The following is a 22,890-nucleotide window of genomic DNA, read 5'->3' as shown; positions in this document are numbered from 1 at the left end:
ATCTGAGCAGGTGGAAGCAGCATCCCAAGTGCTGGAATTCAAACCTGATATGTTCCCTGGAACATCATAAAAATCTTATCAAACCATGACCACAGAACCACAGATGGGCAAAACTTACTGAACTGCTTGATTAGTAGCTGCAGATGGAAAATCACACAGACTCCAGCGTTCCCAATAAAAGCTCCAGTATGAACCCCTTAGATCTGTTGTTTTCCAGTAACTCCTATGCTGTGCAGGAAGAGAGGTTTCAGGAGAACTACTTGATTTCAGAAGTGACCAAAGTAGTAATCTGGAACAATTCACAGCAAAATGTCCTTAGTATTAAAATCATTATGGTGTTAAAAAGACTAGGAAAAAGTTTGAAAATGTTTACAAGTTTAAAAACATTTAAATATATGCATATATATATACACACATTTATATATATAAAGAATAAGGATAGAGATCATGGTAAAGTGTTATCAAATTATTGTTTATCCATTACTTATTAAAAGTAGCCGATAAGCTTCAGGGTGTGTTTTGGGGTTTGGTTTGGTTTTTTCCCTTTACTCTTAAATAAAGACAAGTCTTTAAGATGAGCAGTTTTAAGTAAATAAACAAAACAACCCCCCCCCCCAAAACCCCAAACCAACAAAAATATACAAGTTCAGAAAAGAACTTGCAAGCTCCAATTTGGAAGCAGGAGCAAAATATTCAGAGACCAGTGAATTACCGTGGGGTTCAGTCGGGCCACCCAGAAGGGCTATCTGCTTTTCTGTCACGTTGCCTTGATCAGAGAACTTAGGGTCTGAAGCCACTGGAGCCTCATCTCTGTAGGTAGGAAAAAACACACATGCGGTGGGAAAGTTCCTCGTTCAGTCTTTCCTCTCTCCATGGGTGTTGCCTAGCTTGGTGTCCTTTGATATCAGTCGTTCCAGGGAGCAAAGGCAAGGCATGAACGGAGGCTCAAAATCCATGAACAAAAGCCCTGTTGACAGAAACCCACTTGTTACAATTCCCACAAGTTACAATACCTGTTATAAGCCCACCATTATAATTCAGTCAGTGCCGTCATTCAAAGCCCAAGTAAGGTGAATGAATCCTTGCCTCAAAAAAGGAGTAATTAATGAAAATTTAGTGTTTGCTTAACTCTTGAGCTTATAAAGTTTGCAAATCTTAAGCTAAATATTTAACTACTTCAAGAACCGCTGCAAGTTTAATGTTCTCGCACAAAAAAAACCTTTGAAACATCGGTTGTGTATATTTATCTTTTCCATGATGTGTGATTCTTTTTTTGTACAATTAAGCCAGCACTATCAGCCTCAAGCTCTTTTACAGACTACTGAGAACGTATAATACACCAGCTAGTATTTTTTCTTCAATAAATCGCACAGAAATGGGATGTACATTTGCTGATAGTCAAACCCTGCAAAGGAAATAAAACACATCCCAAGGTCTCATGTGAAGACCATGAATTAGCAGTTCACTTCCAAATAAGTGGACTAGTATTGAGACCTTCTCCTGTTATGTTTTTTGTTTCTTAAACCTGGAAAGAACGGGAATTTTCTATTGAGTATTAAAAATAATGTTCTACTATATGAATTTGTTAGGTTGCACACAGTTGCACACAACTGAAAACAAACATCTCGCTTTCCAGAATAACTGCGATAAGTCTTTGGGAGTGATTTAATAGCTTTGTTTACTGAAAAATGTATTTGTTAATCTGTGCAGAAGTGCTTTACACCTGAAAGGCATCATAAACCCAGGAATTATTGTTTCTCCCCCATCATAACGTTTTTCACACGGGACAGCCACCCAAGCCAGCAGACATTTATCCTCAGGGAGGCCAAAAACGTGGTCTGAAAAATACTTACACGTCAGAGACTTACTAGCAAAATATTCATCTCCTCCTCAAACGAACTCGATGATAGCAGGCTCCATCCAGAGATCACATGCTAGAAATTCTTCTAAAGATAGGAAAGTTTGGATGCCACTGTGGGGATTCCAGAATTTGCGGACATTCAGCCTCAGCCCTGCTGGCGGGAGGGGTTGGGACAGAGGAGATGGGCCTCCCCTGCAGTCTGACAGCACGCTCTATATTACACCTGAGTTTTCAAGTGAGTTTTCCCAGATGCCCATGAAGATGTCGCAGCGTTACCCAAGATGTATCATTTACTGCCTTTGGAATCGCCACTTTGGAAAGAGCTGCTTCCAGGGGAAAGGCGGGAGCGAGAGAAGCCAGCAGCGCTTGCTGCAGGGTTCTTGCATTACTACTGCATGTGGAAAGGGTGGGAAGCAAGGAGCACGTAAAGGATGAAAAAAAAAAAAAAAAATGGTTGGCAGGAGAGAAAGGTGTTAACAGGACAGTCTGGGGCTACAAGTATCCTGGCCAGAAAGGAGGACGGGGAAAGTTTGAGATGGCCAGAACACCTGTATTCTGAACCAACTTAAACAGCTTGGACTTTACAGAAAGCTCTAGGTTTATTATGACTGTGTTTATCATTTTGTTTCATTCATTAATTGCTTTCTCCCACATTTTCTGTAGGAAAAAAAATTTGTCCTGCATACTTTGAGCCAGGATGTAACATCCCTACCCCATTCCCCATTCCCCAAAAACCTAGGACTTCTCTACTTTGTAGGGCTTCTCTATTTTGTTAAACAAAGATTTACTTAAAGAAAAAATATCCAACAAACCCCAACAACTTTTAAAAAAAACCTACGCTGGAATCATAGCTACATACAGGAAAAAAATGCTGATAATTCGAAAGAGAATCAAAGCCAGGGAATTTAAAACTACTTTTTTCTTCCAGATGTGAATTCAGCCCCACTGCTTGACAAGCATAGCTGCTGGCATAATTTACAAAATAAACGATCAGGGTGTCTTTTGTAAAGCCTCACGAGAAAAGAGGCCACCTACCCCAAGAAACAATTGCTAATCTGAACAAATTAAGTATGTATTGGTGTACACCTGTTTTTTCCTTGATGTCAGAGGGCAATCCTACAACCAGGAGTACAAGTATTACACTACAGGCAGGGTCTGTAAAACAAGCGTTGGAATTTCCCAGTTAAATTCGCAGAAAACAAACGCGCTGCTATGCAAACATGCAGCTGACACTCACCTACTGGGAACAGAGTTACTGAGGTGTTGTGATGCTCTCAGTTATCATTAGGAAAATGGGGGCAATAGGAATGCAGTGTGACAGAGTGGTTTAAATTCTTCCGAGATGTGTTCACTGTGCATATTGATATGCAAAATCACAGTGCCAACAGTAATTTTAAATGCAAATCCCTAATTACAGTGTCAAAGGTACCACTTTGAAGAGCTATGTTCAAGTACACCATTCCATAGTACCTTTACAAATGACTATTAGTTTCTTTTTCTCAGAGAGGCTGCACAGAAAAACTGAAGTGAAAACCCAAGGCAGACATGTGGACGCGATGCAGTTACAGAGGACTCATGCTTAACTTTTATAGAGTTGCCTTCATTACTTCAGTGGAAGATCTCAGAAGTACTTTAGCAACTTACCGGCTTGGAGCATCAAATAGTTACATGGGTTGTGCTGCAACATTAAGACATTAAATAAAACTGATAAAAGGTACAACTACATATAGTACAGAGGGCTTTTTTTTTTTTTAATTATTTTAACCATTAGACTAAAAGTGCCCTGTCTTAATTTCCCCTCCTTTCATTTCTTCCCTCTCTCCCACCTCAAATTAACATGGAGTCTTCATAAGAACAGTGATATTTGTCCCACATCTTCAGGGTGCACCTTTTTGGTGTGCTCCTTAATTTCTCCATCCATTTAAAATATAAACTTCTTACAAAGCCTAAACGATCTGCCTTTGAATATCAACATTTTCTACTAATACAGACATTTTTAGGATAGGAGATACTCTATGATGCCATATGCACTTTTAACTCATTTCTGTATAGTGTTTTGACTTCTGAATATGTAATTGCAAAGCCTCGGAGTCAAAAAGTAAAGTTATTAAAGTAGCAGCTCAGTTACTAAAGAATGAAGGCGCAAACTGGTTAGGTCCCCTCCTTCAACCTGCAGCTGTGATTAACTCTGGTCTACCTCCAAACCGTGTCTTTTGTCGCATTACTTTGCCTACCAGGTGCAGCAGAGATGCTTCCCTTCCAGTCCCGTGGCTGCCGAGACTGTACTCAGATGAGATATTTTAAAGGCCCCTCTGACCAGCAGCATTGCTGTAGACAGCCAGTTTCCCAGGTACTTTCCTGAAATTTTAAACTGCAGTAATTGACAGTCAACTAGCCCAGCTCAAGACCTCTTAGTACAGAAAGTTACTGCTTTACGGTGCTAGATATATGCATGTCATTCAAGCAATAATTGTTTTGAGCCTGCACATTTTATACAAACACCTAAGATACATATGTGTGTTTCTTTTTTTTTTTTTAAAAAAGAAAGGCTACTCTTAGGGGACTGAATTACCCACCTAGCTCTGAGCAATGTTTCTCTTGTGTTGGCTTATCACAGTTCTTTTAACATCGATATATTTCATTACTGTTGCAGCTTGGGTTTTGCTACTTTGGAGAATCTGCTGTTTCATACTACAGAGTGCCAGTTCTTCAATTTCTTCTGTTTCAACTATTTTTTACTATCCTCCGATTGCCTGTAATTGCTTTCCACAGTCAGCAGTATCACAAGAAACCTCACACTTTCATTATTCACTGGGCAAGTTAACAAATTATTCGCTCTTTTCCTGTAGCATCATAGCTTCCTTGAGAGTAAAGCTGTATTGTAAGCAAAAGCAACCGGGAGAAAGGGATGTTTTCTCTTCAACCCATTTGCTGTCATTGCTATTCAAAGCTTACAAGGAGCAAGAGGTTTTTTTTAAAAAACAAACCAAAACACACAACCAACTTCCGAGTACTCCAGTGACTTGACTTAAATGGAGTTTCAAGATGGATTTCTTAAGACTCAAATATACTTAAAAAGTAAATGCCTGAATTGGAGTAGTTTTTAGAGTGTGACCTCTAGATGGTGCTGACAGCCCATCATCCCATGAGGTTAAAGGATATGCCAGCTCATAAGCTGCATGTCAGACCATTACCCCTTTGGCAGTTACCTGCAGGCACATGGATTGCAGATTTAGCTGTTACCATTCCTGCAAACTTCTTATTGTAACACAGTGGGTTTACATCTATAACCATAAAGAAAAAAAAATCAGTTCCTTCTTCAGTAAGGGGCAACAGCAAGGACACAAACGGAAACACGCAAGACAGCACGTAGTAAGGATAGCCAAGTCATTTCAGTGACCACAGTTCAGGTCGCAACAGGCTGTGAAAGATAACTAAGATTTTTTACAAAAATAAGAGGATAAAAAAGTTGAAAGCTAAACAACAGATGCACGCGATAAGACAGGTGAACTAGAAATCGTATTGTCGGCTCCTTTAAAGGAGTTTGAGTTGTAACCAGTAATTTCATTTCATTCTGGCAGTTCTTGCTAGGAAGAATAAGCTCTATAGCTGATCATGGGTCAGTATCTAACATGGTGTACTAAGGACCTTACCGAAGCATAACTCCGTACTGCTGCAGTCAAGCCGCTTTTGGAACTTCGTGATGCTACGACAAAGCTGAAAACGCCTACTGTGAACTGAGATGGGCTACCAGAGGTACAGTTACATACACGTTTCATGCCAACTCTGGTAGTGACGTAACTGGTTAAAATGGAAGCTTCAAGGCGCTCAGTGCAGCGACTCCTCTAGAAATCATATGTTAGAGTAAAATGTATCAAAATGTGTGTGCCGTTGCCCCCAACTAGTGTAACTGCAGATGTGTACATACCTGAAACAATTAAGTCACAGAAGATGTCACAGTCAAACTGGAATTTGGGTAACTGTATACAGCCTAGATAAAATCTTTTATTCAATTACCATTCTTTATCTGAAGCTAGCATGCTGTTGAGACAAGACCTATGAAGTGTGGCACTTAAAAGGGAAAAACAGACTTGAGAAATGCAGTCACCCAAGTATGACTGGGTCAGACTGTCTACTGCACAGACAGCGAGGTGCTTCCAGATGTCATATACATGCTGTTATTTCAGAAAAGCATTTTTGATTTTGCAATTGCTTAATGCAATGACAAACCCAAAAAACCTCGCATGTTACGTTTTGTTCTCCTGGGATTCTTTTTTTCCCCTCTTTCAGATGGTGCCTGACTGTTTCCAAATGGTTAACTTGACACTGCTACGTATCATTTCTTCCCTTCCATGGATGGAAAAGAAACCTGATCAATTCCCTTTGCGTAACATGTAAAAATTCCACAAAAAAAACTTGGAACAGCGAAAGAAAAACAGCTCATTCTGTTCAATTTCTTTAACTACACAGCCTGACCAGATTTGAAGAATTAAAAAGATGTTCTAGCTAGATAAAAGAATCTGAGCTCTTACATGCTAAAAAGGAACATATTGTTCTGAAAAAATATTTAATACAGTGCAAGGAAACTCAGTCAGATGTTACTTTAAGTTATCCAAACTGATTTATTGACAATTTAAATGTGACATATTTACAGCACTGTTTCTAAAATAATTTAACATTTTTCATAGATTTATAAAAGTACTGATAAATAGGAGACCCTGACAATTACCAACCACAAATATTTCCCTATGCTACTGAACTACAACAGTAGTTCTTTACTTTTTTCTTTTTTCTCCTCCCCCCCCCCCCCCCCCTCCTTTTTACAAGTCCCATAATGGAGCTGCTTTACCTCCACCCAATGTGTAAAATTGCCAATACCAAAATATAATAAAATGAACATGCAGTGTGAAAGCTGTACCAGAGCAAGTGATTTCAGATGTTAGACTACAGTAAAAATATTTCAATGCAAAGTGTCTTCCACACAGAATGTACTTGTGAAAAAATAAGCCTTTAAAGAGCTATTGTTTTATCTTTATAGAAGTTAAAACCTACAATACTAGTACAGACATTTACAGTAACTTTCAACTCTGTGCTAGTTTTCACATATATCTAAAGAGTCAAACAAAACCAGTAATTTACAAACACCACTGCCTTAAGACTGTGGTTAGTTAGCTTATGGATAAAAAACATGAAGGTGCTGATACAATTTAAGGTTTTGAAATTGTATTTCACTCTTACATGACACCAATCATTCTATCCTTGGATCAACAAATTATTGCGGTAAAGCCATCCGTATCTCTCAAGCAGGAAGTCAGTTTGGAAGTTGGAGAGAAGATGGACTTGTACGATATGTATCTTAGGTTCTAGCAGACGAAAGTATCACGAAGCTGGACAATCTGAATCACAATAAGCAGCAGCACGAGATATTTGTGGGGGTTTGATTAAAGCAAGTATTTCTCAAAAATTATGAAAATTACACAATCTAATCCAATACTTGAAATGTAAAGGTTCTTTTCATTTGCATCACTGAAGCCCCATAACAGTGTACACAAACAACAAATACTCTTTTTTTAAAAAACACACACATATTGCACAGCTAGTGGGTGTGCTACCAGAAAACTGGTATCCCTAGCATAAGTTTTCTATTTTACATAGCTGTTTCAAACTATGCTAATTCAGAGCAACTCCAAGCCAACGGTCAAAACCATTAAGAATGGTTTGTGTACACAACTAACCCAGAAGTGTTTCAACAATGTGAGAAAAAACACAGGCACTTAAGATTATTAGTGCACCAAAAAGTTACAGGCCACAACTGCATGACTATGAACAGTTCAGTACCAATAATGACAAAATGAGGAGGTTTTCCACTAATTCATACAGAAACAAGAACTGTTCACAAAGCACTGGTAAGGAAACCATTCTCAAAACAGTAATTAAACAATACATTTGGAGATCTAAGAAAAATAATTGCTGCAAAGCCTAATGTAACACAATAAAAACTCTACACTCAGTTCAAAAGATCTAAAGTGTCCAAATTCAGAAGCCAAATTTCTCTTCTCCCCCCTCCAAAACACCATTACATGCAGTCCATTAAAATCCAAATGTGCAAAAAGTTATAACCCACCTTTAGGAGTGCATCAAAAATAGGCTGACTATTCAAAGGACTATTTTAGTGGAAATTTTACAGCACCATAATTAGAATTCCAAGGGAGTTCAGAATTCATGTTCTGCTAACAAATCGGTTGACACTGTTGATCCTAAAGAACAGAAGAAACATTTTGTGCATTTCCTGGTATCTGAAAGTCATGGAGAGAAACAGTTCTCAGCTATGCCTAAAATCTTACTGTAGTTCAAAATGAAATTAAATAATCACATTTGTAAATAATCGCATCTGTTGGCATTAAGTTCTCTGCAATATAGCATTAGTTGTAAATTTAGTAGTAAATTTGCCAGCTTAGGAATGAAAAGTTGCTGGTACCTTGCTTACTTGCAGAAGTACTTCTTTGTTTTTGTCTTTTTTTTTTTGTGGGGGTTTTTTTCTTTTAAATTGTGCAGTTTGGCCCTTCCCAAGTAAGTGATTTACTATCAGGCTTTGAGAAAATGCCTAAGGCCTATTTCTGACCCTCAGCTGAAAGGCAATATACAAAGACATTATATATACACATGTGTGCACAGAAACACACACATACATATATATATAAAAAAAAAAAATCAGTGTTCCGGTTTTTTGTTCTCATTTCCTATAATTTTCTTTGGTTAGAAGTCCAAGCAAGGAAATTAGAGGACCGAACAAATGGATCATTCTCCAAACACTTCCATTGCTACACATCACTAACTGGAAGGCTTGCATCATCCAGATCCACAAGACCAGGATCCTGTTCCTGAGTGCCATTTTTACTTTGGGGTTCTGAGAGGCCCCATTCAGTCACTTTGGAAGCTGATTCTCTTGGAGCGACAACCTGGATCTTGTAGCTCCCTGGCTTGGCCTTGGTAAAAGATTCGTGAAATCCTCGCTTCTCCAAGGCAGGGTATTTGGTGTGAGGGTTTGGGACCAGAGGGCTGCCGTGAGCGGCTGTGGAATGTGAGGTGGCTGGGGCTGGGATGGCAGAACGGACAGCATGGTTGGGTTCGGAAGAAGACTCTGTATGCTCCTGGAAAAGAAGAGCATGTGTGAGATGAAGTCATTGACATCTTGTTGGAAAGATTTCATGTTTCAGATTTCACTCTCCAGAAAAAAAAAAATCAAGACAGAAAATACACAAAGTGAAGCATCAGCCACAGCAGCAGAAGGCAGGTGTTTTCTCAAGGCGGTATATTATTAAATGTGAGCTTACAGCAGTATGTGACAGCAACATCAGTTTCTTTATTTGAAGAAACGGAATTTCACAAATCAAGCTCAGCAGCTCTTTAGACTTTATAATATAGTCCAGAAAATTGAGGCTTCTCGTTTTACTAATAAGTAACCCTTTGAAGATACACACTTTAAAGGCCATTGAAAGTGACATCTTTCCAAGAGAAATGTATTCGAACATGTTCACATACATTAGGATTTAGGCTATGAGTACCTGAAGTAATGCACATTTTACTGTTCCCTCTTCTTAGACTACTAATCTCTCCTATTTGTTATGGGGATCAAACAAAAAATAGTAACTATTCTATGCTATCAAGTCTCTGTAACAGTTTCCAAAGTTAATGGACCCAGAACAGAAGCTGATCTTCAAGCTGCTCCTTTAAATTGACAAGCTTTTTTTTGTGTTTATTATTAACTGCCATTCTTCTGACCTTTACATAACTATCAGACCGATACAGTGAAAATAATCTTCCAGTATTTACTTTCAGATAGAAATAAGTTCCCTAACTACCTAGGAATGATTTAGATGTCTAAAGCATAAGCACAGAGTGCCATTTTAGATGTCCTAGGGTATTCTGCTTAACCTACAGCTATAGCTCCAGAATAAAAAATTGCTCAGGCTCTGGACTGTTGCTCTCAGTTCTGTAAGGATGTCTCAAATACCTAGGGATACCTGTAACAGCGCTGGATACAGTGTTAAATGGTATGGTCAAAATGACGTGCGATGATGCAGTGACTACTGCACTCTGCATGCATTAGGAGCTGCAGCTGCTGCCACTTCTGCCATCACCAGGGTTAGTGCATGGACTACAGGAATCTGCAAACCCGTGCGTGTACACAAATCAAGTCACTTTTCAAGCACGTTTGTTAGCCAAAAAACCATCACAGATGTGTGTCCAAGATGCAAATATAGAACCTCAATGAAAAACTTTTTTTCACGGCAGTTTTCCAAGTTTCTTTTAGAATGCTATGACATGACTTCATAAATGCATATCATAATGGATTCTGCCAAGCACTACTGTATTTTTTACCAATTAATATTATTGTGTGAAGGAGCTGTGCAACTTTTTCGGAATTCAGTTTTGCATTCATTTTCAGTGAATTATTTCACCTTATTTACAGTGGCTTATTTCATACTTGACTTGATACTCCACTTTAAGAAAAACATCTGCTTTAGGAGAACATATGATTCAGTGATTTATCTACTGTTCTTCTCATTAAGAATTTTAGTTCAACAAATAGGACAGAAGCAAGGGATATTAGAACAAGATCTTTTTGCTAAATTGAACTGAAGGATGCTCAGGTTTTACTACCCACACTGGCTGTAATTTCACAGTTAAGAGACTATGCTGCTGTATTACTCCTAAGGTGTACAGCTTTGAACAGTGTACTGATTATACATTATAATGCTTCTACATTTGAACTAATAATTTCATGCAGAGACTTACAAGCCATGCAAATCAGGCTACAATATTATCCTTCCAATTACTAGAGTTACAACGTGCATTTTTTCGTGTGCACGCATCTGTATTAGTTTGTGGGTAGCTTAAATTTCATTTTGCTTTTGCGCAGTTTCAAAAAAATGTAAAGTAAATGGAAATATGAACTCTCATGCAAATTAGTTTTAATACTTTCCTATTTAAATTACATCACAGAACTTACATTTAAATATATACTATGCTTTGAAGTATAAATACATGTTTTTGCCAATTTCCAATTATTTTAAAAGTAAGAAAAAATAGTGAAAACCTGTAAGTGAATGACATAATTTATGAGTTAGTTTTCAGTAATAGTAATGACAACAGGTAGCATTATTTTTAGGGTTTTATAGTGCAAATTAGTCTTTAGTCCTAGCCCTCTGTTAAGAAGGCAAGTTTACATGAGAGCCCACATACGTGCTGCATTCACCAGTTCTTGATGTATACCTCTGTATACAAGGATTCGACAGCCTTCTGGCCTGCCGCATCTGGAACACAGTGCAAAGCTAAGATTAGAGTAACCTATACTTGGGGAAAGAAGAGAAGAGAGGGAAAAAGAAAGAAGTGATGCAGACACTAATAGCTAGATTGCTCCATTAGCCCCACACACACAAAAAAAAGCATATCTGTATATTTTCATTCCCCCCAAAAGAAACAAAATTTATGACAGAAGTTCTATTTAAAAGCATGAAGCAGCTCCCAGCTGCAAAAAATAATTGAGAACTTAGATTGAGTTAATAGAAATACAGTATCAATGCAAACGTGTAGTCAAAAGCCAGATTTACATCATTTCGGATTATGGGGGTAATGATATATTCAGCTTATTACAAAACATCCCACAGCCAGAAAGTTAAAACCACAGCTTGCAACATCTGAACTGTGAAGTAGTCCATTTGTTAAATCTGGATGTACATACTCGGAGACACTGTGACACCGCAGTAATCTTCACTACTTTTCACAAGCTACTGTACTTTGTACTGAACATCAAGTACAGTTTAAATGCAAGTATGTATGAAATGTTGGTATCCACAGGGCTTCACAAATGTTAAGATTTGTCACAGTGCCTCAGTTCAGTAATGCTAGATGGTGTTCACACTAAAATTCCAACAGTAAAAACTAATTCATGCGAGCAGAGATCTCTTAAAAGAAGTTACTTTAAATTTGAATCTCTGTATCTGCATATACAATAAACTATCAACAATGGAGAATGACAACTTAGCAGTGAGTTGTTAAAAACCAATTAGAATATTGCCATTTGATTGCAACATTCAGCGATTAGCAGGAACACCTCACAGGAATTAGTTTCAATTTTACTTCCAAACTAGTAGTAGTGACAAAGATCACACTGAACTTAGGAGAATTTTTTTAAGTTAGCACTTGCATTATCTACATGTTCAAGACAATACAATGCACAAAGTTACATACAGGCAAGACTAAGGTAAGCGCTCCATTAAAAATGCCAGTCTGTATGAAAGTTCATGCAAAGATGCCACATTACTACAGGACAGGATAGAGGACAGGCAAAAGGAAAAAACAACTAGAACTTCATGTGCACAAGTGAACATCAGCTAATCACATTTTCTCTGAAGTTCAGAATAACATACGGAAGCTGCTGATCTTCCAGGTCCCCGTTGTGCTACAATGGCCCCAGAAATTGCTTTTATCCAACTGTGCATGTCTTCTGGACTGTCCGCCTGGATCAAACGATATGCATTAAATTTAACATAATGAACTCTCAACTTTCCTGTTCTCCTCACCACCTGCATTAAAACGAGAGCCTTAACCTACTTTAGTTATTTAAAGCCACAGAGACTTCCATTTCTTAACTCAGGCATTTCTTAACATCTTACCCCGAATTTACTATTACATGTACATTATTTAAAGTAGTAGGCAAGAAGTAAGTATTTTTATACTATTTGAATACTCTAGACTCAAATATTTACTACCAGCAAGCAAAAAAATTAAAGCACCCACAGAAATTCTTACAGGAGATATGCTGACCCCTCTTAGCAGACTCTGGCCAATGACACAACTTCTATACTTTTCAGTCACTGTTGCACTTCTATGATGTATTTACTGAAGAGTTGCAGTCAAAAATAAGTCACTGTCGGGGGTCAGCTGTACATCTACTTAGAACAATAATCCAACAAAGATGCAAAAGATTAACAGTGAATACCAAGGGTGTACATACCCAGGATAAATACAGATAAAAAGCTAAAGCCATCTCCTAATTAGGTTGCAGCTTTAAGCCAGCACTTCGACCCAGCAAGAAACATCTCCAACATGTCACTTAATTAAGTTCAGCTACAGGACAGCTCATAACTCAACATCTGGCATCACTGCCTGTATTAGACTATATAGGCCTTTCTGATCCGACATGTGAAACTCAAAGATTACTTCCAGTACTACAAGCATCACATTCCTACACAGCTAGGAAAAGCATGTCTTTGATTTTTATTAGTTCCAAACATTTAGAAGGTGACATGGTAAGGGTGCAGTGAATAAGTGCATGTGGATACACGTTACCAAATCTGTACTGAAATCTGAATGTTGCTGTTAGTGGGTATTTTAATGTGGCAACTAAGTTGAATCTGAGAATTCAATTAATACACATAAAAATTCAGTACTTCAAAATGAAAGATTTATTATATTGAGTTCATCCCAATAAAAAGCACATTAGGATTTATTGTTTATTATTTTCATATGCTACCAACATCACACTTGCTGTTGCGTGGAATATTTCTTATATGCACATTTCTGAAATACAAAGACCACATTCCCTCTGAAAATCATGGCATAGTTAAATACAACTTTAAAAGCAAAACAGCAGTGCTTCTTTGCTTTGCCTATGGTAGTTTCTTGGTTTTGCCCAAAGTTTAAAAAGAGAAATTACCTGTACATAAAAGGTTCGAGAAGTTGTTACAATTTCAAAGAGATTGTCTCTCATCATTATATCACTGTAAATGAAACAAAAATATTTCAACAGCAAGTACAACTTTCCCACTTACTCTATTTGAAAAAAGACTCTAGGATGTGCAGAGAATCAGAGCATTTGTTGTCTGAAGACCTTTGCATTTCTTTATCACTCTATATTTACAAAAAAGCCTCCAATAAAGTAGGAAAAGAAAATCAGCATGTGTTACTCATTTTATTGCTAAGACACTTTAGTTTGTGGTATGTGTGCTACTACATATATTTTTAATTGGAACATTCTAAAGCATATGTTAAGTTTAAAAACTGTTCTAGTCAAATTTCTGTAAAATTTTACATTTATATTTTGTTAGGTCTTTGCAAAGTAGTAGTCCTAAACAGTAGCCTGCTAAAAAGGAAATTGAATATCCATCATAACTACTAAAAAAGCAATTATTTCCTTAGTAGATTGCCATTTGGTGGGAGGGAAGCAGCAGGAGGAAGAGTATTCTCATCTTCATTCAGACATGTAACATAAGGTAATGTTCTCTAAAGGTTTAGAGATTGTATGAGCAGAATACAGACTCCTAAAATCGCTGCCAGCACCCATGCATCTCTAACTCATGATTACATGATATTCCTGAACCACCCTTGTCCAATGCATTTACATTCTACTGAATGTTACAAGTTTGAAACACACCAATACAGAACCCTCAAAACTAGTTTTACACACAAAGCTACCTGCTGTCCTTTAAAGAAAGGATATCACATCACATACATAAACCAGAGTTATTAGAAAGTTCTCCACTGTTTCCAGCAAGCAGTCCAGCCATGACAAAGCAGTGTACTACAGCCCATGTAACAGCATCAGTGCTTCTCTCCTCACCTTTGTTTGCATTCCTGAACTTTGTGGACCTCCTTAAGTGGTATAACCCTGAGAGGTTCCTTTTCCTGAAAACAAGGCAAAAATATTTCAGTAGAATCTATCTAAACTAGATTACAGTCAGAAAGTCAGGGGTCAGGACAGTTGACAGCAGCAGATGTACATAAATGAGACTTTCAAGGCAGTTGCTTATGCAAAAGGTGGCGTCAACCAGAATTTAATTTGCTTTTGTAAGTAATTAAACCAACCATGAAATTTGCAATGAAAAGGACGCCAAATCAAGAAGGAAAACACCCCAAAACATTCACTCATCTTACCATAATGGAGATAACCACCCCTTGTCCCCCTTCTTCTAACCTGATCAGAAAACTGAATCTGGCCTCAAGCAGCTTATTTCAGTAAAATTATGACTATATTCATTTGCTATGAAATGCTGTAGGATGCCTTGTTAATCGTATTGCATGAAATGATTTAAAATAAAATTGTACCCTATACTCACTACAACCAAAAATAATCCAAAGAAATCAGTCATACCACAACCTGTAAAAAAGTATTCCTAGAGCACACAAAAATTCTGTTACTGTAACAAAATAAGCGTCAATTCTGTAAAAATTTTACACAACAGGAAAAAGCGAGAACATTCATACAGAAATACTTTCACTTTTGCCAAAAACGTAGTATCATAGATACTATTGTTTTCCTGTGGTTGTTGCAGTAAAACACAAACATACAAGTTATTTTACTTCCTAATGTGTTTTCTTTAAGCAATGTTACAATGGACTTCAGTTAGCTTCAGCTTATAGACAAAACAAAAACTGTCAGCTGTGGAATGACTACTTTGCCTACACTCTCTATTACACATATACTTAAGTGTTATGTTGTTATAACAAACAGTACATGCCACCCAAATATAACCATCCTCAGATGTCAGATTTTATCAGATCACTTGTCTCTATATGAGATCAAACATAGGGAGTTTAAAACTCAGTGTTTTCAGTTATTTTGCCCCTCCTGTAACACCTGCTGCAGGGAAGATCTCAGCTCAGAAACTGTAATTTTCCTAATTTGATATTGCCTCGGTTTCACTATGCTTCACCTGAAGGCTGACACGGGCTCTTCCTCAAACTGAAAAGGAGATCACTGTGGGGGGAAGACACACAGTACCAAATCACCACAACAAAAAAATCTCCAGGATCTACATTTTTTCAATTAAAACAACCCCCGAACATTTTTTTTTTTTACATTTTTGAGAACAGAGAACTTAGATCTACTCCTACAGATGCAAAACAATTCCACCTCAATATCCAGTAACTCATCTGAAGTACTGGTGAGCAGGCTGGCTGACAAGGCAAACTAGCTTCAAGCAAAAGCCATAGCTGACTGAAGATTGCAGCTATTGGGAACTGAAGTCCAATTGAAAGAAGTGCTCCAGAAGCAGAAGCCTGATGCTACACGACCTCCATCCCACAGCCTTCTTAACCACAAAGGCATGAAAAACAATCGCTACTGAACTTTTCCTGTCTTTGTATTACTCTCATTAGGAACAGATTATTAGGGAAACTGAGATCACACACGCTGCTGAAAGAAATTCAGCACCTGAGATCCTCAGAAGAGAGCACTGCCCTTTCTGTGTTTGTAGGACATATGGTTAAGTCATTGCAGGTGTTTTCTTCTTGGTGGGCTGCGCTCCATGAAAGTTTCACTCTTTCCAGTATAGATTAAGTGTCCCTCCAACATGTTTCAGACAAGGCAGGTCCTTATTGTTTAAAAAACTGTATGAAACATTCTTATCTTGATTAGGTCTCCTAACAATAGAATTCTTTGATTAACCACTGTAGTCCAAGGAAAAGACACTAAATTCTCTGTCTATTCAGTGCTTCCTGATGTCTATTCATACCTCCCTGAAGGATGACTCTCATAGCGGAACCCCCCCCCCCCTAATTTCAGTAAAAATTGTGAAGCAGGATCTACTTCCCCATTGTCTGGCTGCTGGTCAAACCAGTACCTTCCTCACACTGCAGCCAGGGGATATTAGCCTAAAGAACAGAGGACACTATTCTAGGCTCAAAGTAGTTGGAAAGGAGCATGATGAAACTCTAGAAGTCTATGCATTTCTACCATCTTCCTAGTATACTCTCACACAGTACAATTCTTCACTGAGTTAGAATTTACTTGTGAGCAATCTGCACTCAAGACTTTAAAATAAAAATAGAGGGTTTATTATAGACAATGAGTCAGAATTGTGTTATGCTGACAGTTTAACAAAGATAATTATGCAAGATCAAACTCCTGCTGATGCTGTATACTCCCTCATTAAAAGTAAAGTAGAAGTTCTCTTCAGAAACACCCTGAAATTCAGGTTCCTGACATTTCACTTCTTACAGTTGGCCTGTAAACTCAATTTTCCATGATTTATAGAGCTCTACACACAGGCTTCATTCCTTAGGTAGAGATTTTCTCATGTTTAGTAAGTGTGGGACTGCCTTTCAGGAAAAACAGACTGTCTCCTGCACCAGCCACTTCATTTTTAAATGAAGCCTGAAGGCGCTCAACATTTGGTCAAAATGTTGAAAAGTGATGAGTGAGGAAGAAACATCATGAAACCGAAATTCTGTAAGCATTGCTTCTGAACAGCAGAGCTCTTTGCCTCTCTTGGCTGCCCTGTTGAAAGAAGTACCCATCATTTGTGTGATAAAATGCTCTGTAATTCTTAAAGTTAGAATTGCAAGGTTACAGCTTTGTCTCTCCACATAATGTTCAGCTATTTCAAGACAACTGATCATTTGCAAGTACAAAGTGGGATACTAATACAAAAATCAGAGTGATTGCAGAATATAGCCTATTGCTGTTCTTCAGTGCCCTACAGACAGGCTCCCGAACAGAAGACTGAAGTCCGAGTTAACAGCCACCCTGCTCATCTTTTTGTTCTTCTTAATCATGAAAAGTTATTACAGTACAGAGTTGAGAGCTGCAGGAGCAGCACAGCACATTTTTCAAATACAGGCATATTTCTCCAGATTTTCTTGCAATTAGCACTAGAAAATAACACACAATGGGAACTTACCAGTTCAGACTTGAAATAGCCTATTGTGTTTTCATCTAACTGAAAGTATCTTCTCTTCCAGTTCTTCATCTGTTGAAGGAAAAGACATCAGTATTTATATATTTTATATAAAAAAACCACACACTTGTTACATGTACTCATAAATATATGAATAATATAACATGTAAGTCTAGTTTCTAATATGTGATATTGTATAATTCATTTGTTTATAACTATATATTTAGAAATTTTATTACATACATTTATATATAGGTCTGTTGTGTATATATATAGCGCCTCCAAAATAATTCTACAAGACACTGCCCAATTATGGTTTTGAAAACTGCAAAACCTAAAAATTCTGGAAGCTACTATTTTGTATTATAAGATTTTTTTTTCTCAACAATTTCTACTGAAACTGCAACAACTTATCAGCACACCGCAAGAAATGGTAAAAGACACAACATTAAAGGTTTCTAGCTTATTTTTAACAAAAAAAAAGAATGTTACAAAAAACCTTTGTAATCCAAGATAAAATGAGTCTGAGAACCCACAAAGTGCATCTTGCTTAATCTGAAAGATCTGTTCCTTTTTTAGCAAGGCGTCATGTGAATAGTTGCACTTGTGTTAGTCTGACAATTGTACAATTCTTCCTCTGAACTGAAAAATTAACTTTTTATACATTTCAGTGATTTTAAAAGCATGCATGAACTTCTGTCTTAATTTAGATGCTTCTAGCAAGCAAAATGAGCATCTCTACGTAATCGTGGAACAGAATTCCTAGCTGCGTGCACTAACCATAACGTGAAAGTCTCTGTGCACACACTTTTCTTCTCCAAAACACCTCCAACACTGTAACACTGAAGAAAGTAATGAAAAGTAGTAGTAATACAGACATTTTACATGCTAGTGGCAGACAAGTTTTATCTTTAGCCAGCCTTAATATTGTCAGCAGTGGTAAATTTACTGGTAATTATGTCTTTTTTTTTTTAATCATCTACTTGATAAGTAGAACTACCACCTTAGGACCTTTGTTATCGATTACGAAACACACTGATCTCAAATACTTACCACTGCTCCTTGTTTTACACAGTAGCCAGCTTTGATAATAGCATTATCTGGGGGATGCTTAGCAGTAAAATAAGGAAGGTGACTTTGTGACCGTTTCAAGTAATTCCTGTCACCCCCTTCACTGCACTCACTGATTTCTTCTTTCTAGAAAAAAGTAGGAAAGTTCAGAATAATCTCAGTGTTTTTTAAAGGTCAAGGAGTAACTATACTAGTTATAATAGGAAACAATTGTATCATCCCATGCTCACAAATTCATTTCCAATTTGTTTGAAAAGAGAAAATACTTCAACTGATTTCTAGAGAAAAAGAATGAGACTCTCCCAGGGCTCTGGTTGAGTACTTGCAAGCTCTGTCGATAAACTGAGCTACGAAAGTGCCGAGTATTCTCAAACAGTATTGACAGACAATTAAGAAAGCTGCAGACCTAAACCCAAGGTACGTGCACGCATTCAGTGCCAACTCGTGACTTTAAAGGCCAAAACACTAGAGGTGGCTACTGCAAAGAAAAGGCTATTTCTAGGATGGTAAGATACATTAGAATTCACCAACTTTTTAAATGCAGTTCAGCTGTATACATACATTTACAGGATATTAACCCAATCTGTAACTCTTTTCAGCTCAAGGAACTGCCAGAAACAGATACAGGTGTATATCTTTAACATTACATAGGTACTTCTTCCACAAGCTTGTTCAGTCTTTCAAATTCAGGAGAGTTTCTTGCATCTGTACCATCTTTTGGCAAGAAGTACCTTATGTTTTATTACTCACTGAAAGAGCTCCTCCTTCCCCTTTGTTTCACCCTAGTTACACCATTAGCTTTGTTTAAAAGCCCACAGGTCTCATACTGGAAAAGACAGTTTGCACCATCCGCTCCTGCCAATCGTGATTCTGCAGAGCCCTTACATCCCCCTTTAGTTACTACGTTTGTACGTGGAAGAGCGTTCCTTTGTTCCCCACATGGAGATCATTCCACATAGACCAATCATCCCTGAAACCTTTCTCTGAACTTTTCTGGTCCTAGTTTTTAAGATGAGAACAAAACTGGACACAGGTCTGACAGGATTTATACAGCAACAAAGATGTTTTCTGTTTTGCTCCTTATTCTTTTTCTAGTAACCCGTAATATTTGTGGGTTTTTTCCTTTACTGTTACTGAACAGTAAGATGATGTTTTCATAGTATGACTGTAACTCTTACTCCTCACTCAAAAGGAAGTGGCTATTTCACAATCTAGTGTTTTCTATAAAAACCAGGATTGTTTTTCCCAGAATCCCTTACACCACACACCGAATTTCACTCGGTATTTTATTTGTCCACACACACCATTTCATAAGTCCCTTCTGCAATAATTTAATCTGCTATCACCCCCACTACCTCTAGTAACACAGTGTAAATATAAACAGCTGTTTTTCAGGCAGTTGAAGAACCACAAACTTTGCTTTGTTAACACCAATTTCACACACACACAATGTTTTCAGCATACTAACCAGCATCTGTGAGCAAACAATCGATACTCAAGTAATTCTTTAGTCTACTATAATTCTCTATAATCTTGTATAAAGGGAATAAAATCCTCAAAAAAAACCCCGAGTCAGTATTAATAAAAGGTACATATCAAAGTAAAGTCCTCTGAGCAAGGCATGAGGCTGACAGCTATATTATGATACATGTTTTCTCATCTGTCAAACAACAAAGCTTCCTCTATCAAATAGCAGCCCGCTTGTTCTAAGGGTATTACCTGGGTAGGTGTAATGATAGGAACACCACCAACTATTTCTGTCCTGTAAGAGACTTGTTTCTTTCCACCTGGGCTTTCAGCTTGACGATTTGCATTGTCCATTTGACAGAGAGGATCAGACTGCTTTGGTACCTGAAAGTGGAATATGATAAATAATGTACGTTTTATGAAGACCTCAAAAAAGCCCTAATCATCACTCAGGAATTTCTGTCCTCAGCAGGATTTAACCAATGTTCTCTAATTGTAAAAGGCTAGACATAGCTTACACGCACATTTGCTGCAACGGCTATGCTTCAGTTCTCAAAAGAAAACTGGTGCCGATGAAGACATTTCACCAGGCGTCTTGAAATCTAAAAGTCAATTCCCAGCTTTGCCATAAGCACTATACTTTGTCTTCAAGAAACACTGCTAGTGTGTAGAACTGGTTCTTTACTTTTCACTTGATTCAGTTTTAGTAGTAAGCGCTTTAGACTGGAGACATCCCAGCACCTGTAGAGCTAGCACAGGCAGAGCATAAACACAGGGCTACAGTGAGACTTCTGTCAAATAGGATGCCTTACCAGAAATTTGCACTTACACTCCAATATTTGAGAAGACTCCCTACTGCCTCCATTAATCCTACATACATTGCTAAATTCTGTCCAAAATGACCCTAACTACCTATTTCTAACCATCATTAACTGTTAGATAATTCTCTCAAATGTGCAACTGAAGCAATCAAAACATCACAGGAATTTAATTTCCTCAATAAATGTTTACTCAAATTTCTGAGTTTGTGCAAGTAGTAAACAAAAAAAGCAGCACTAACTGGCTACCTAAAACATTGTCATTTATAATCTCCTTTTACCTCCAATATTAATACAGTAAATTTGAAGTGACTTCAACAAGAAGAGATCACGGGTCTCACACCAAAAATATCCTAATCAGCAACCTATTGGATATTTACATAGGACATTCAAATTACTTCAGAAAGAAGGGGCATGCAAATTTGTCTTCACACACTGAATTACCACCCGAGACTATGGCACATTCAAAACTTGAAATTGAACTCATCCATAAAGTAGTTTTGTTTTTGTCTAGTTTGCTGTGATCCTAGTTCCTATGCCCAGGACTGCTTACTTAAAAAAAAAAAAACAACACACAACCACCCACACCAGCTTGCAAAGTAGTGCAAACAGTCCCGAGAGCACAAATTCCTCCTGGGCCAGCGAAGGTGGCACTCAGCAGCTTGCTCAGCTGCAGTGTCAGGCTCATTCTCCCACTTCCATCCTCCCCTCAGCCTTGCGCAAGGCCCAGCTTTGCTAGCACAGGTGAAAGGTGACCCCCGTCACAGACAGGCCTGGCACTGAAGGGTAAGACATTCGCCTAGTGCATGCGGATCATGGGCCTCAGACTTTCAAGAGAAGGGGCCTGTCGCTACAAGCTTTATGGGTTAAGTGCTTGAGCCAACAACTCCTACTTAAAATGTTACAGACCAAACCTACAACCACCACCTGATACAAATGTACAAACAGTACTCAAACAGGTACACAATGTGCTGGTCTGCAAAGATTCGGAGTTATTTTGAAATTATCAGCACTCAGTACTAAAAAAAATGCAATGAATCTTGGACCATTACAGTGAGTAATGCTTATATGAAAATTAATAACCGAATTATCTTCATTGATTAAATAATTAGCCATACTAAATAACCTCTGAACAGATTAACAGTTCAAAGCCTTGTTCCTTCAAAGACAAAAAAAATACTAATGACTTCACCAGCCATTTAGAATGCAAGTTAAACATGTGACTAACAGCTTCCAGACTAGATTCTAATTTGATGCAATTAAATTTTTTATTCATTCTATTTCTTGACCTGGAAACAATTCAAGCTGGCTGTGGTGCATCCTCCTTGTGAAAAACCCAAGTAAGAAGGCTTTGCATTTCTGGAATTTTTTTATTTATTAGTAGTTGTAATGGTTTTATAACTCCAAAGAAAAGGCTACATTAAAACAATGCAAACAACTCATGAAAGCATCCTTAGATAACCTAAAACCGAGAAAGTTATCGACGATAAATATGAATGTGCACACCCATGCTCAGAACCCCAAAGGGTAATGCCTCTCAAAACAGTTGATATCATCGCTTCCCCAAAACTGGAGAGAAAACAAACGCTTAACTTCTGCCTCCTGAAAAGACGGAGGTAATACGTGGGGTTTTCCAGTATGTGATAAAAAGCTGTCCTGGTACAAACCACAGAAGTAATTTAACACTCATCAGAAGAATGCATTAATGGCTTTTTCAATGGATGTCACCTAAAATCAGGAGAGCACCTTTGGAACATGGCATGTTGTCTTTGCTCATTATTTTAGCAATACTTTACAAAATACAAACTTTTGACACCAGCCAAATGTATGTGTATCTCTTCATTGCTTGCAAGTGTCTTCTGGATATCTCAATTAATATTAAATGTGTATGGTTAATTTTAAATTACTAGAAACAATCATATGCTTTAATGAAAGCATCACATTTTTGGCCAATTTCCAAAGCAAAAAGTAAAATAAACTCAAGTTTAGG

The 22,890-nt window shown here is 37.7% G+C and overlaps 1 protein-coding gene across 8 annotated transcripts in view; it reads right to left on the bottom strand.

Annotated features, from left to right (window-relative positions):
• Positions 1-6,463: 6,463 nt before the first annotated feature.
• Positions 6,464-22,890, bottom strand: part of PLEKHA1 (pleckstrin homology domain containing A1) — a 38,640-nt gene continuing 22,213 nt past the window's right edge. For 2 of the 8 annotated variants that reach the window (XM_055720395.1, XM_055720396.1), the window contains exons 6-13: positions 20,335-20,466; positions 18,598-18,741; positions 17,548-17,616; positions 14,487-14,551; positions 13,584-13,647; positions 12,267-12,384; positions 11,138-11,178; positions 6,464-9,012 (exon numbers count right to left, since the gene is read on the bottom strand). In XM_055720395.1, coding sequence (XP_055576370.1) covers positions 8,683-9,012; positions 11,138-11,178; positions 12,267-12,384; positions 13,584-13,647; positions 14,487-14,551; positions 17,548-17,616; positions 18,598-18,741; positions 20,335-20,466 — 963 coding nt within the window. In that variant the 3' untranslated portion in view covers positions 6,464-8,682. Of the gene's footprint in view, positions 9,013-11,107; positions 11,179-12,266; positions 12,385-13,583; positions 13,648-14,486; positions 14,552-17,547; positions 17,617-18,597; positions 18,742-20,334; positions 20,467-22,890 lie in introns of all 8 variants that reach the window. The other 6 variants (XM_055720397.1, XM_055720402.1, XM_055720398.1 and 3 more) reach the window with 5 other exon arrangements.

Source organism: Falco cherrug, chromosome 9 (assembly GCF_023634085.1).
Source record: "Falco cherrug isolate bFalChe1 chromosome 9, bFalChe1.pri, whole genome shotgun sequence".
In the NCBI taxonomy this organism is placed as follows: domain Eukaryota; kingdom Metazoa; phylum Chordata; class Aves; order Falconiformes; family Falconidae; genus Falco; species Falco cherrug.
Note: the sequence above shows the minus strand (reverse complement) of the source record. Positions and strands in the feature narration are given on the sequence as shown.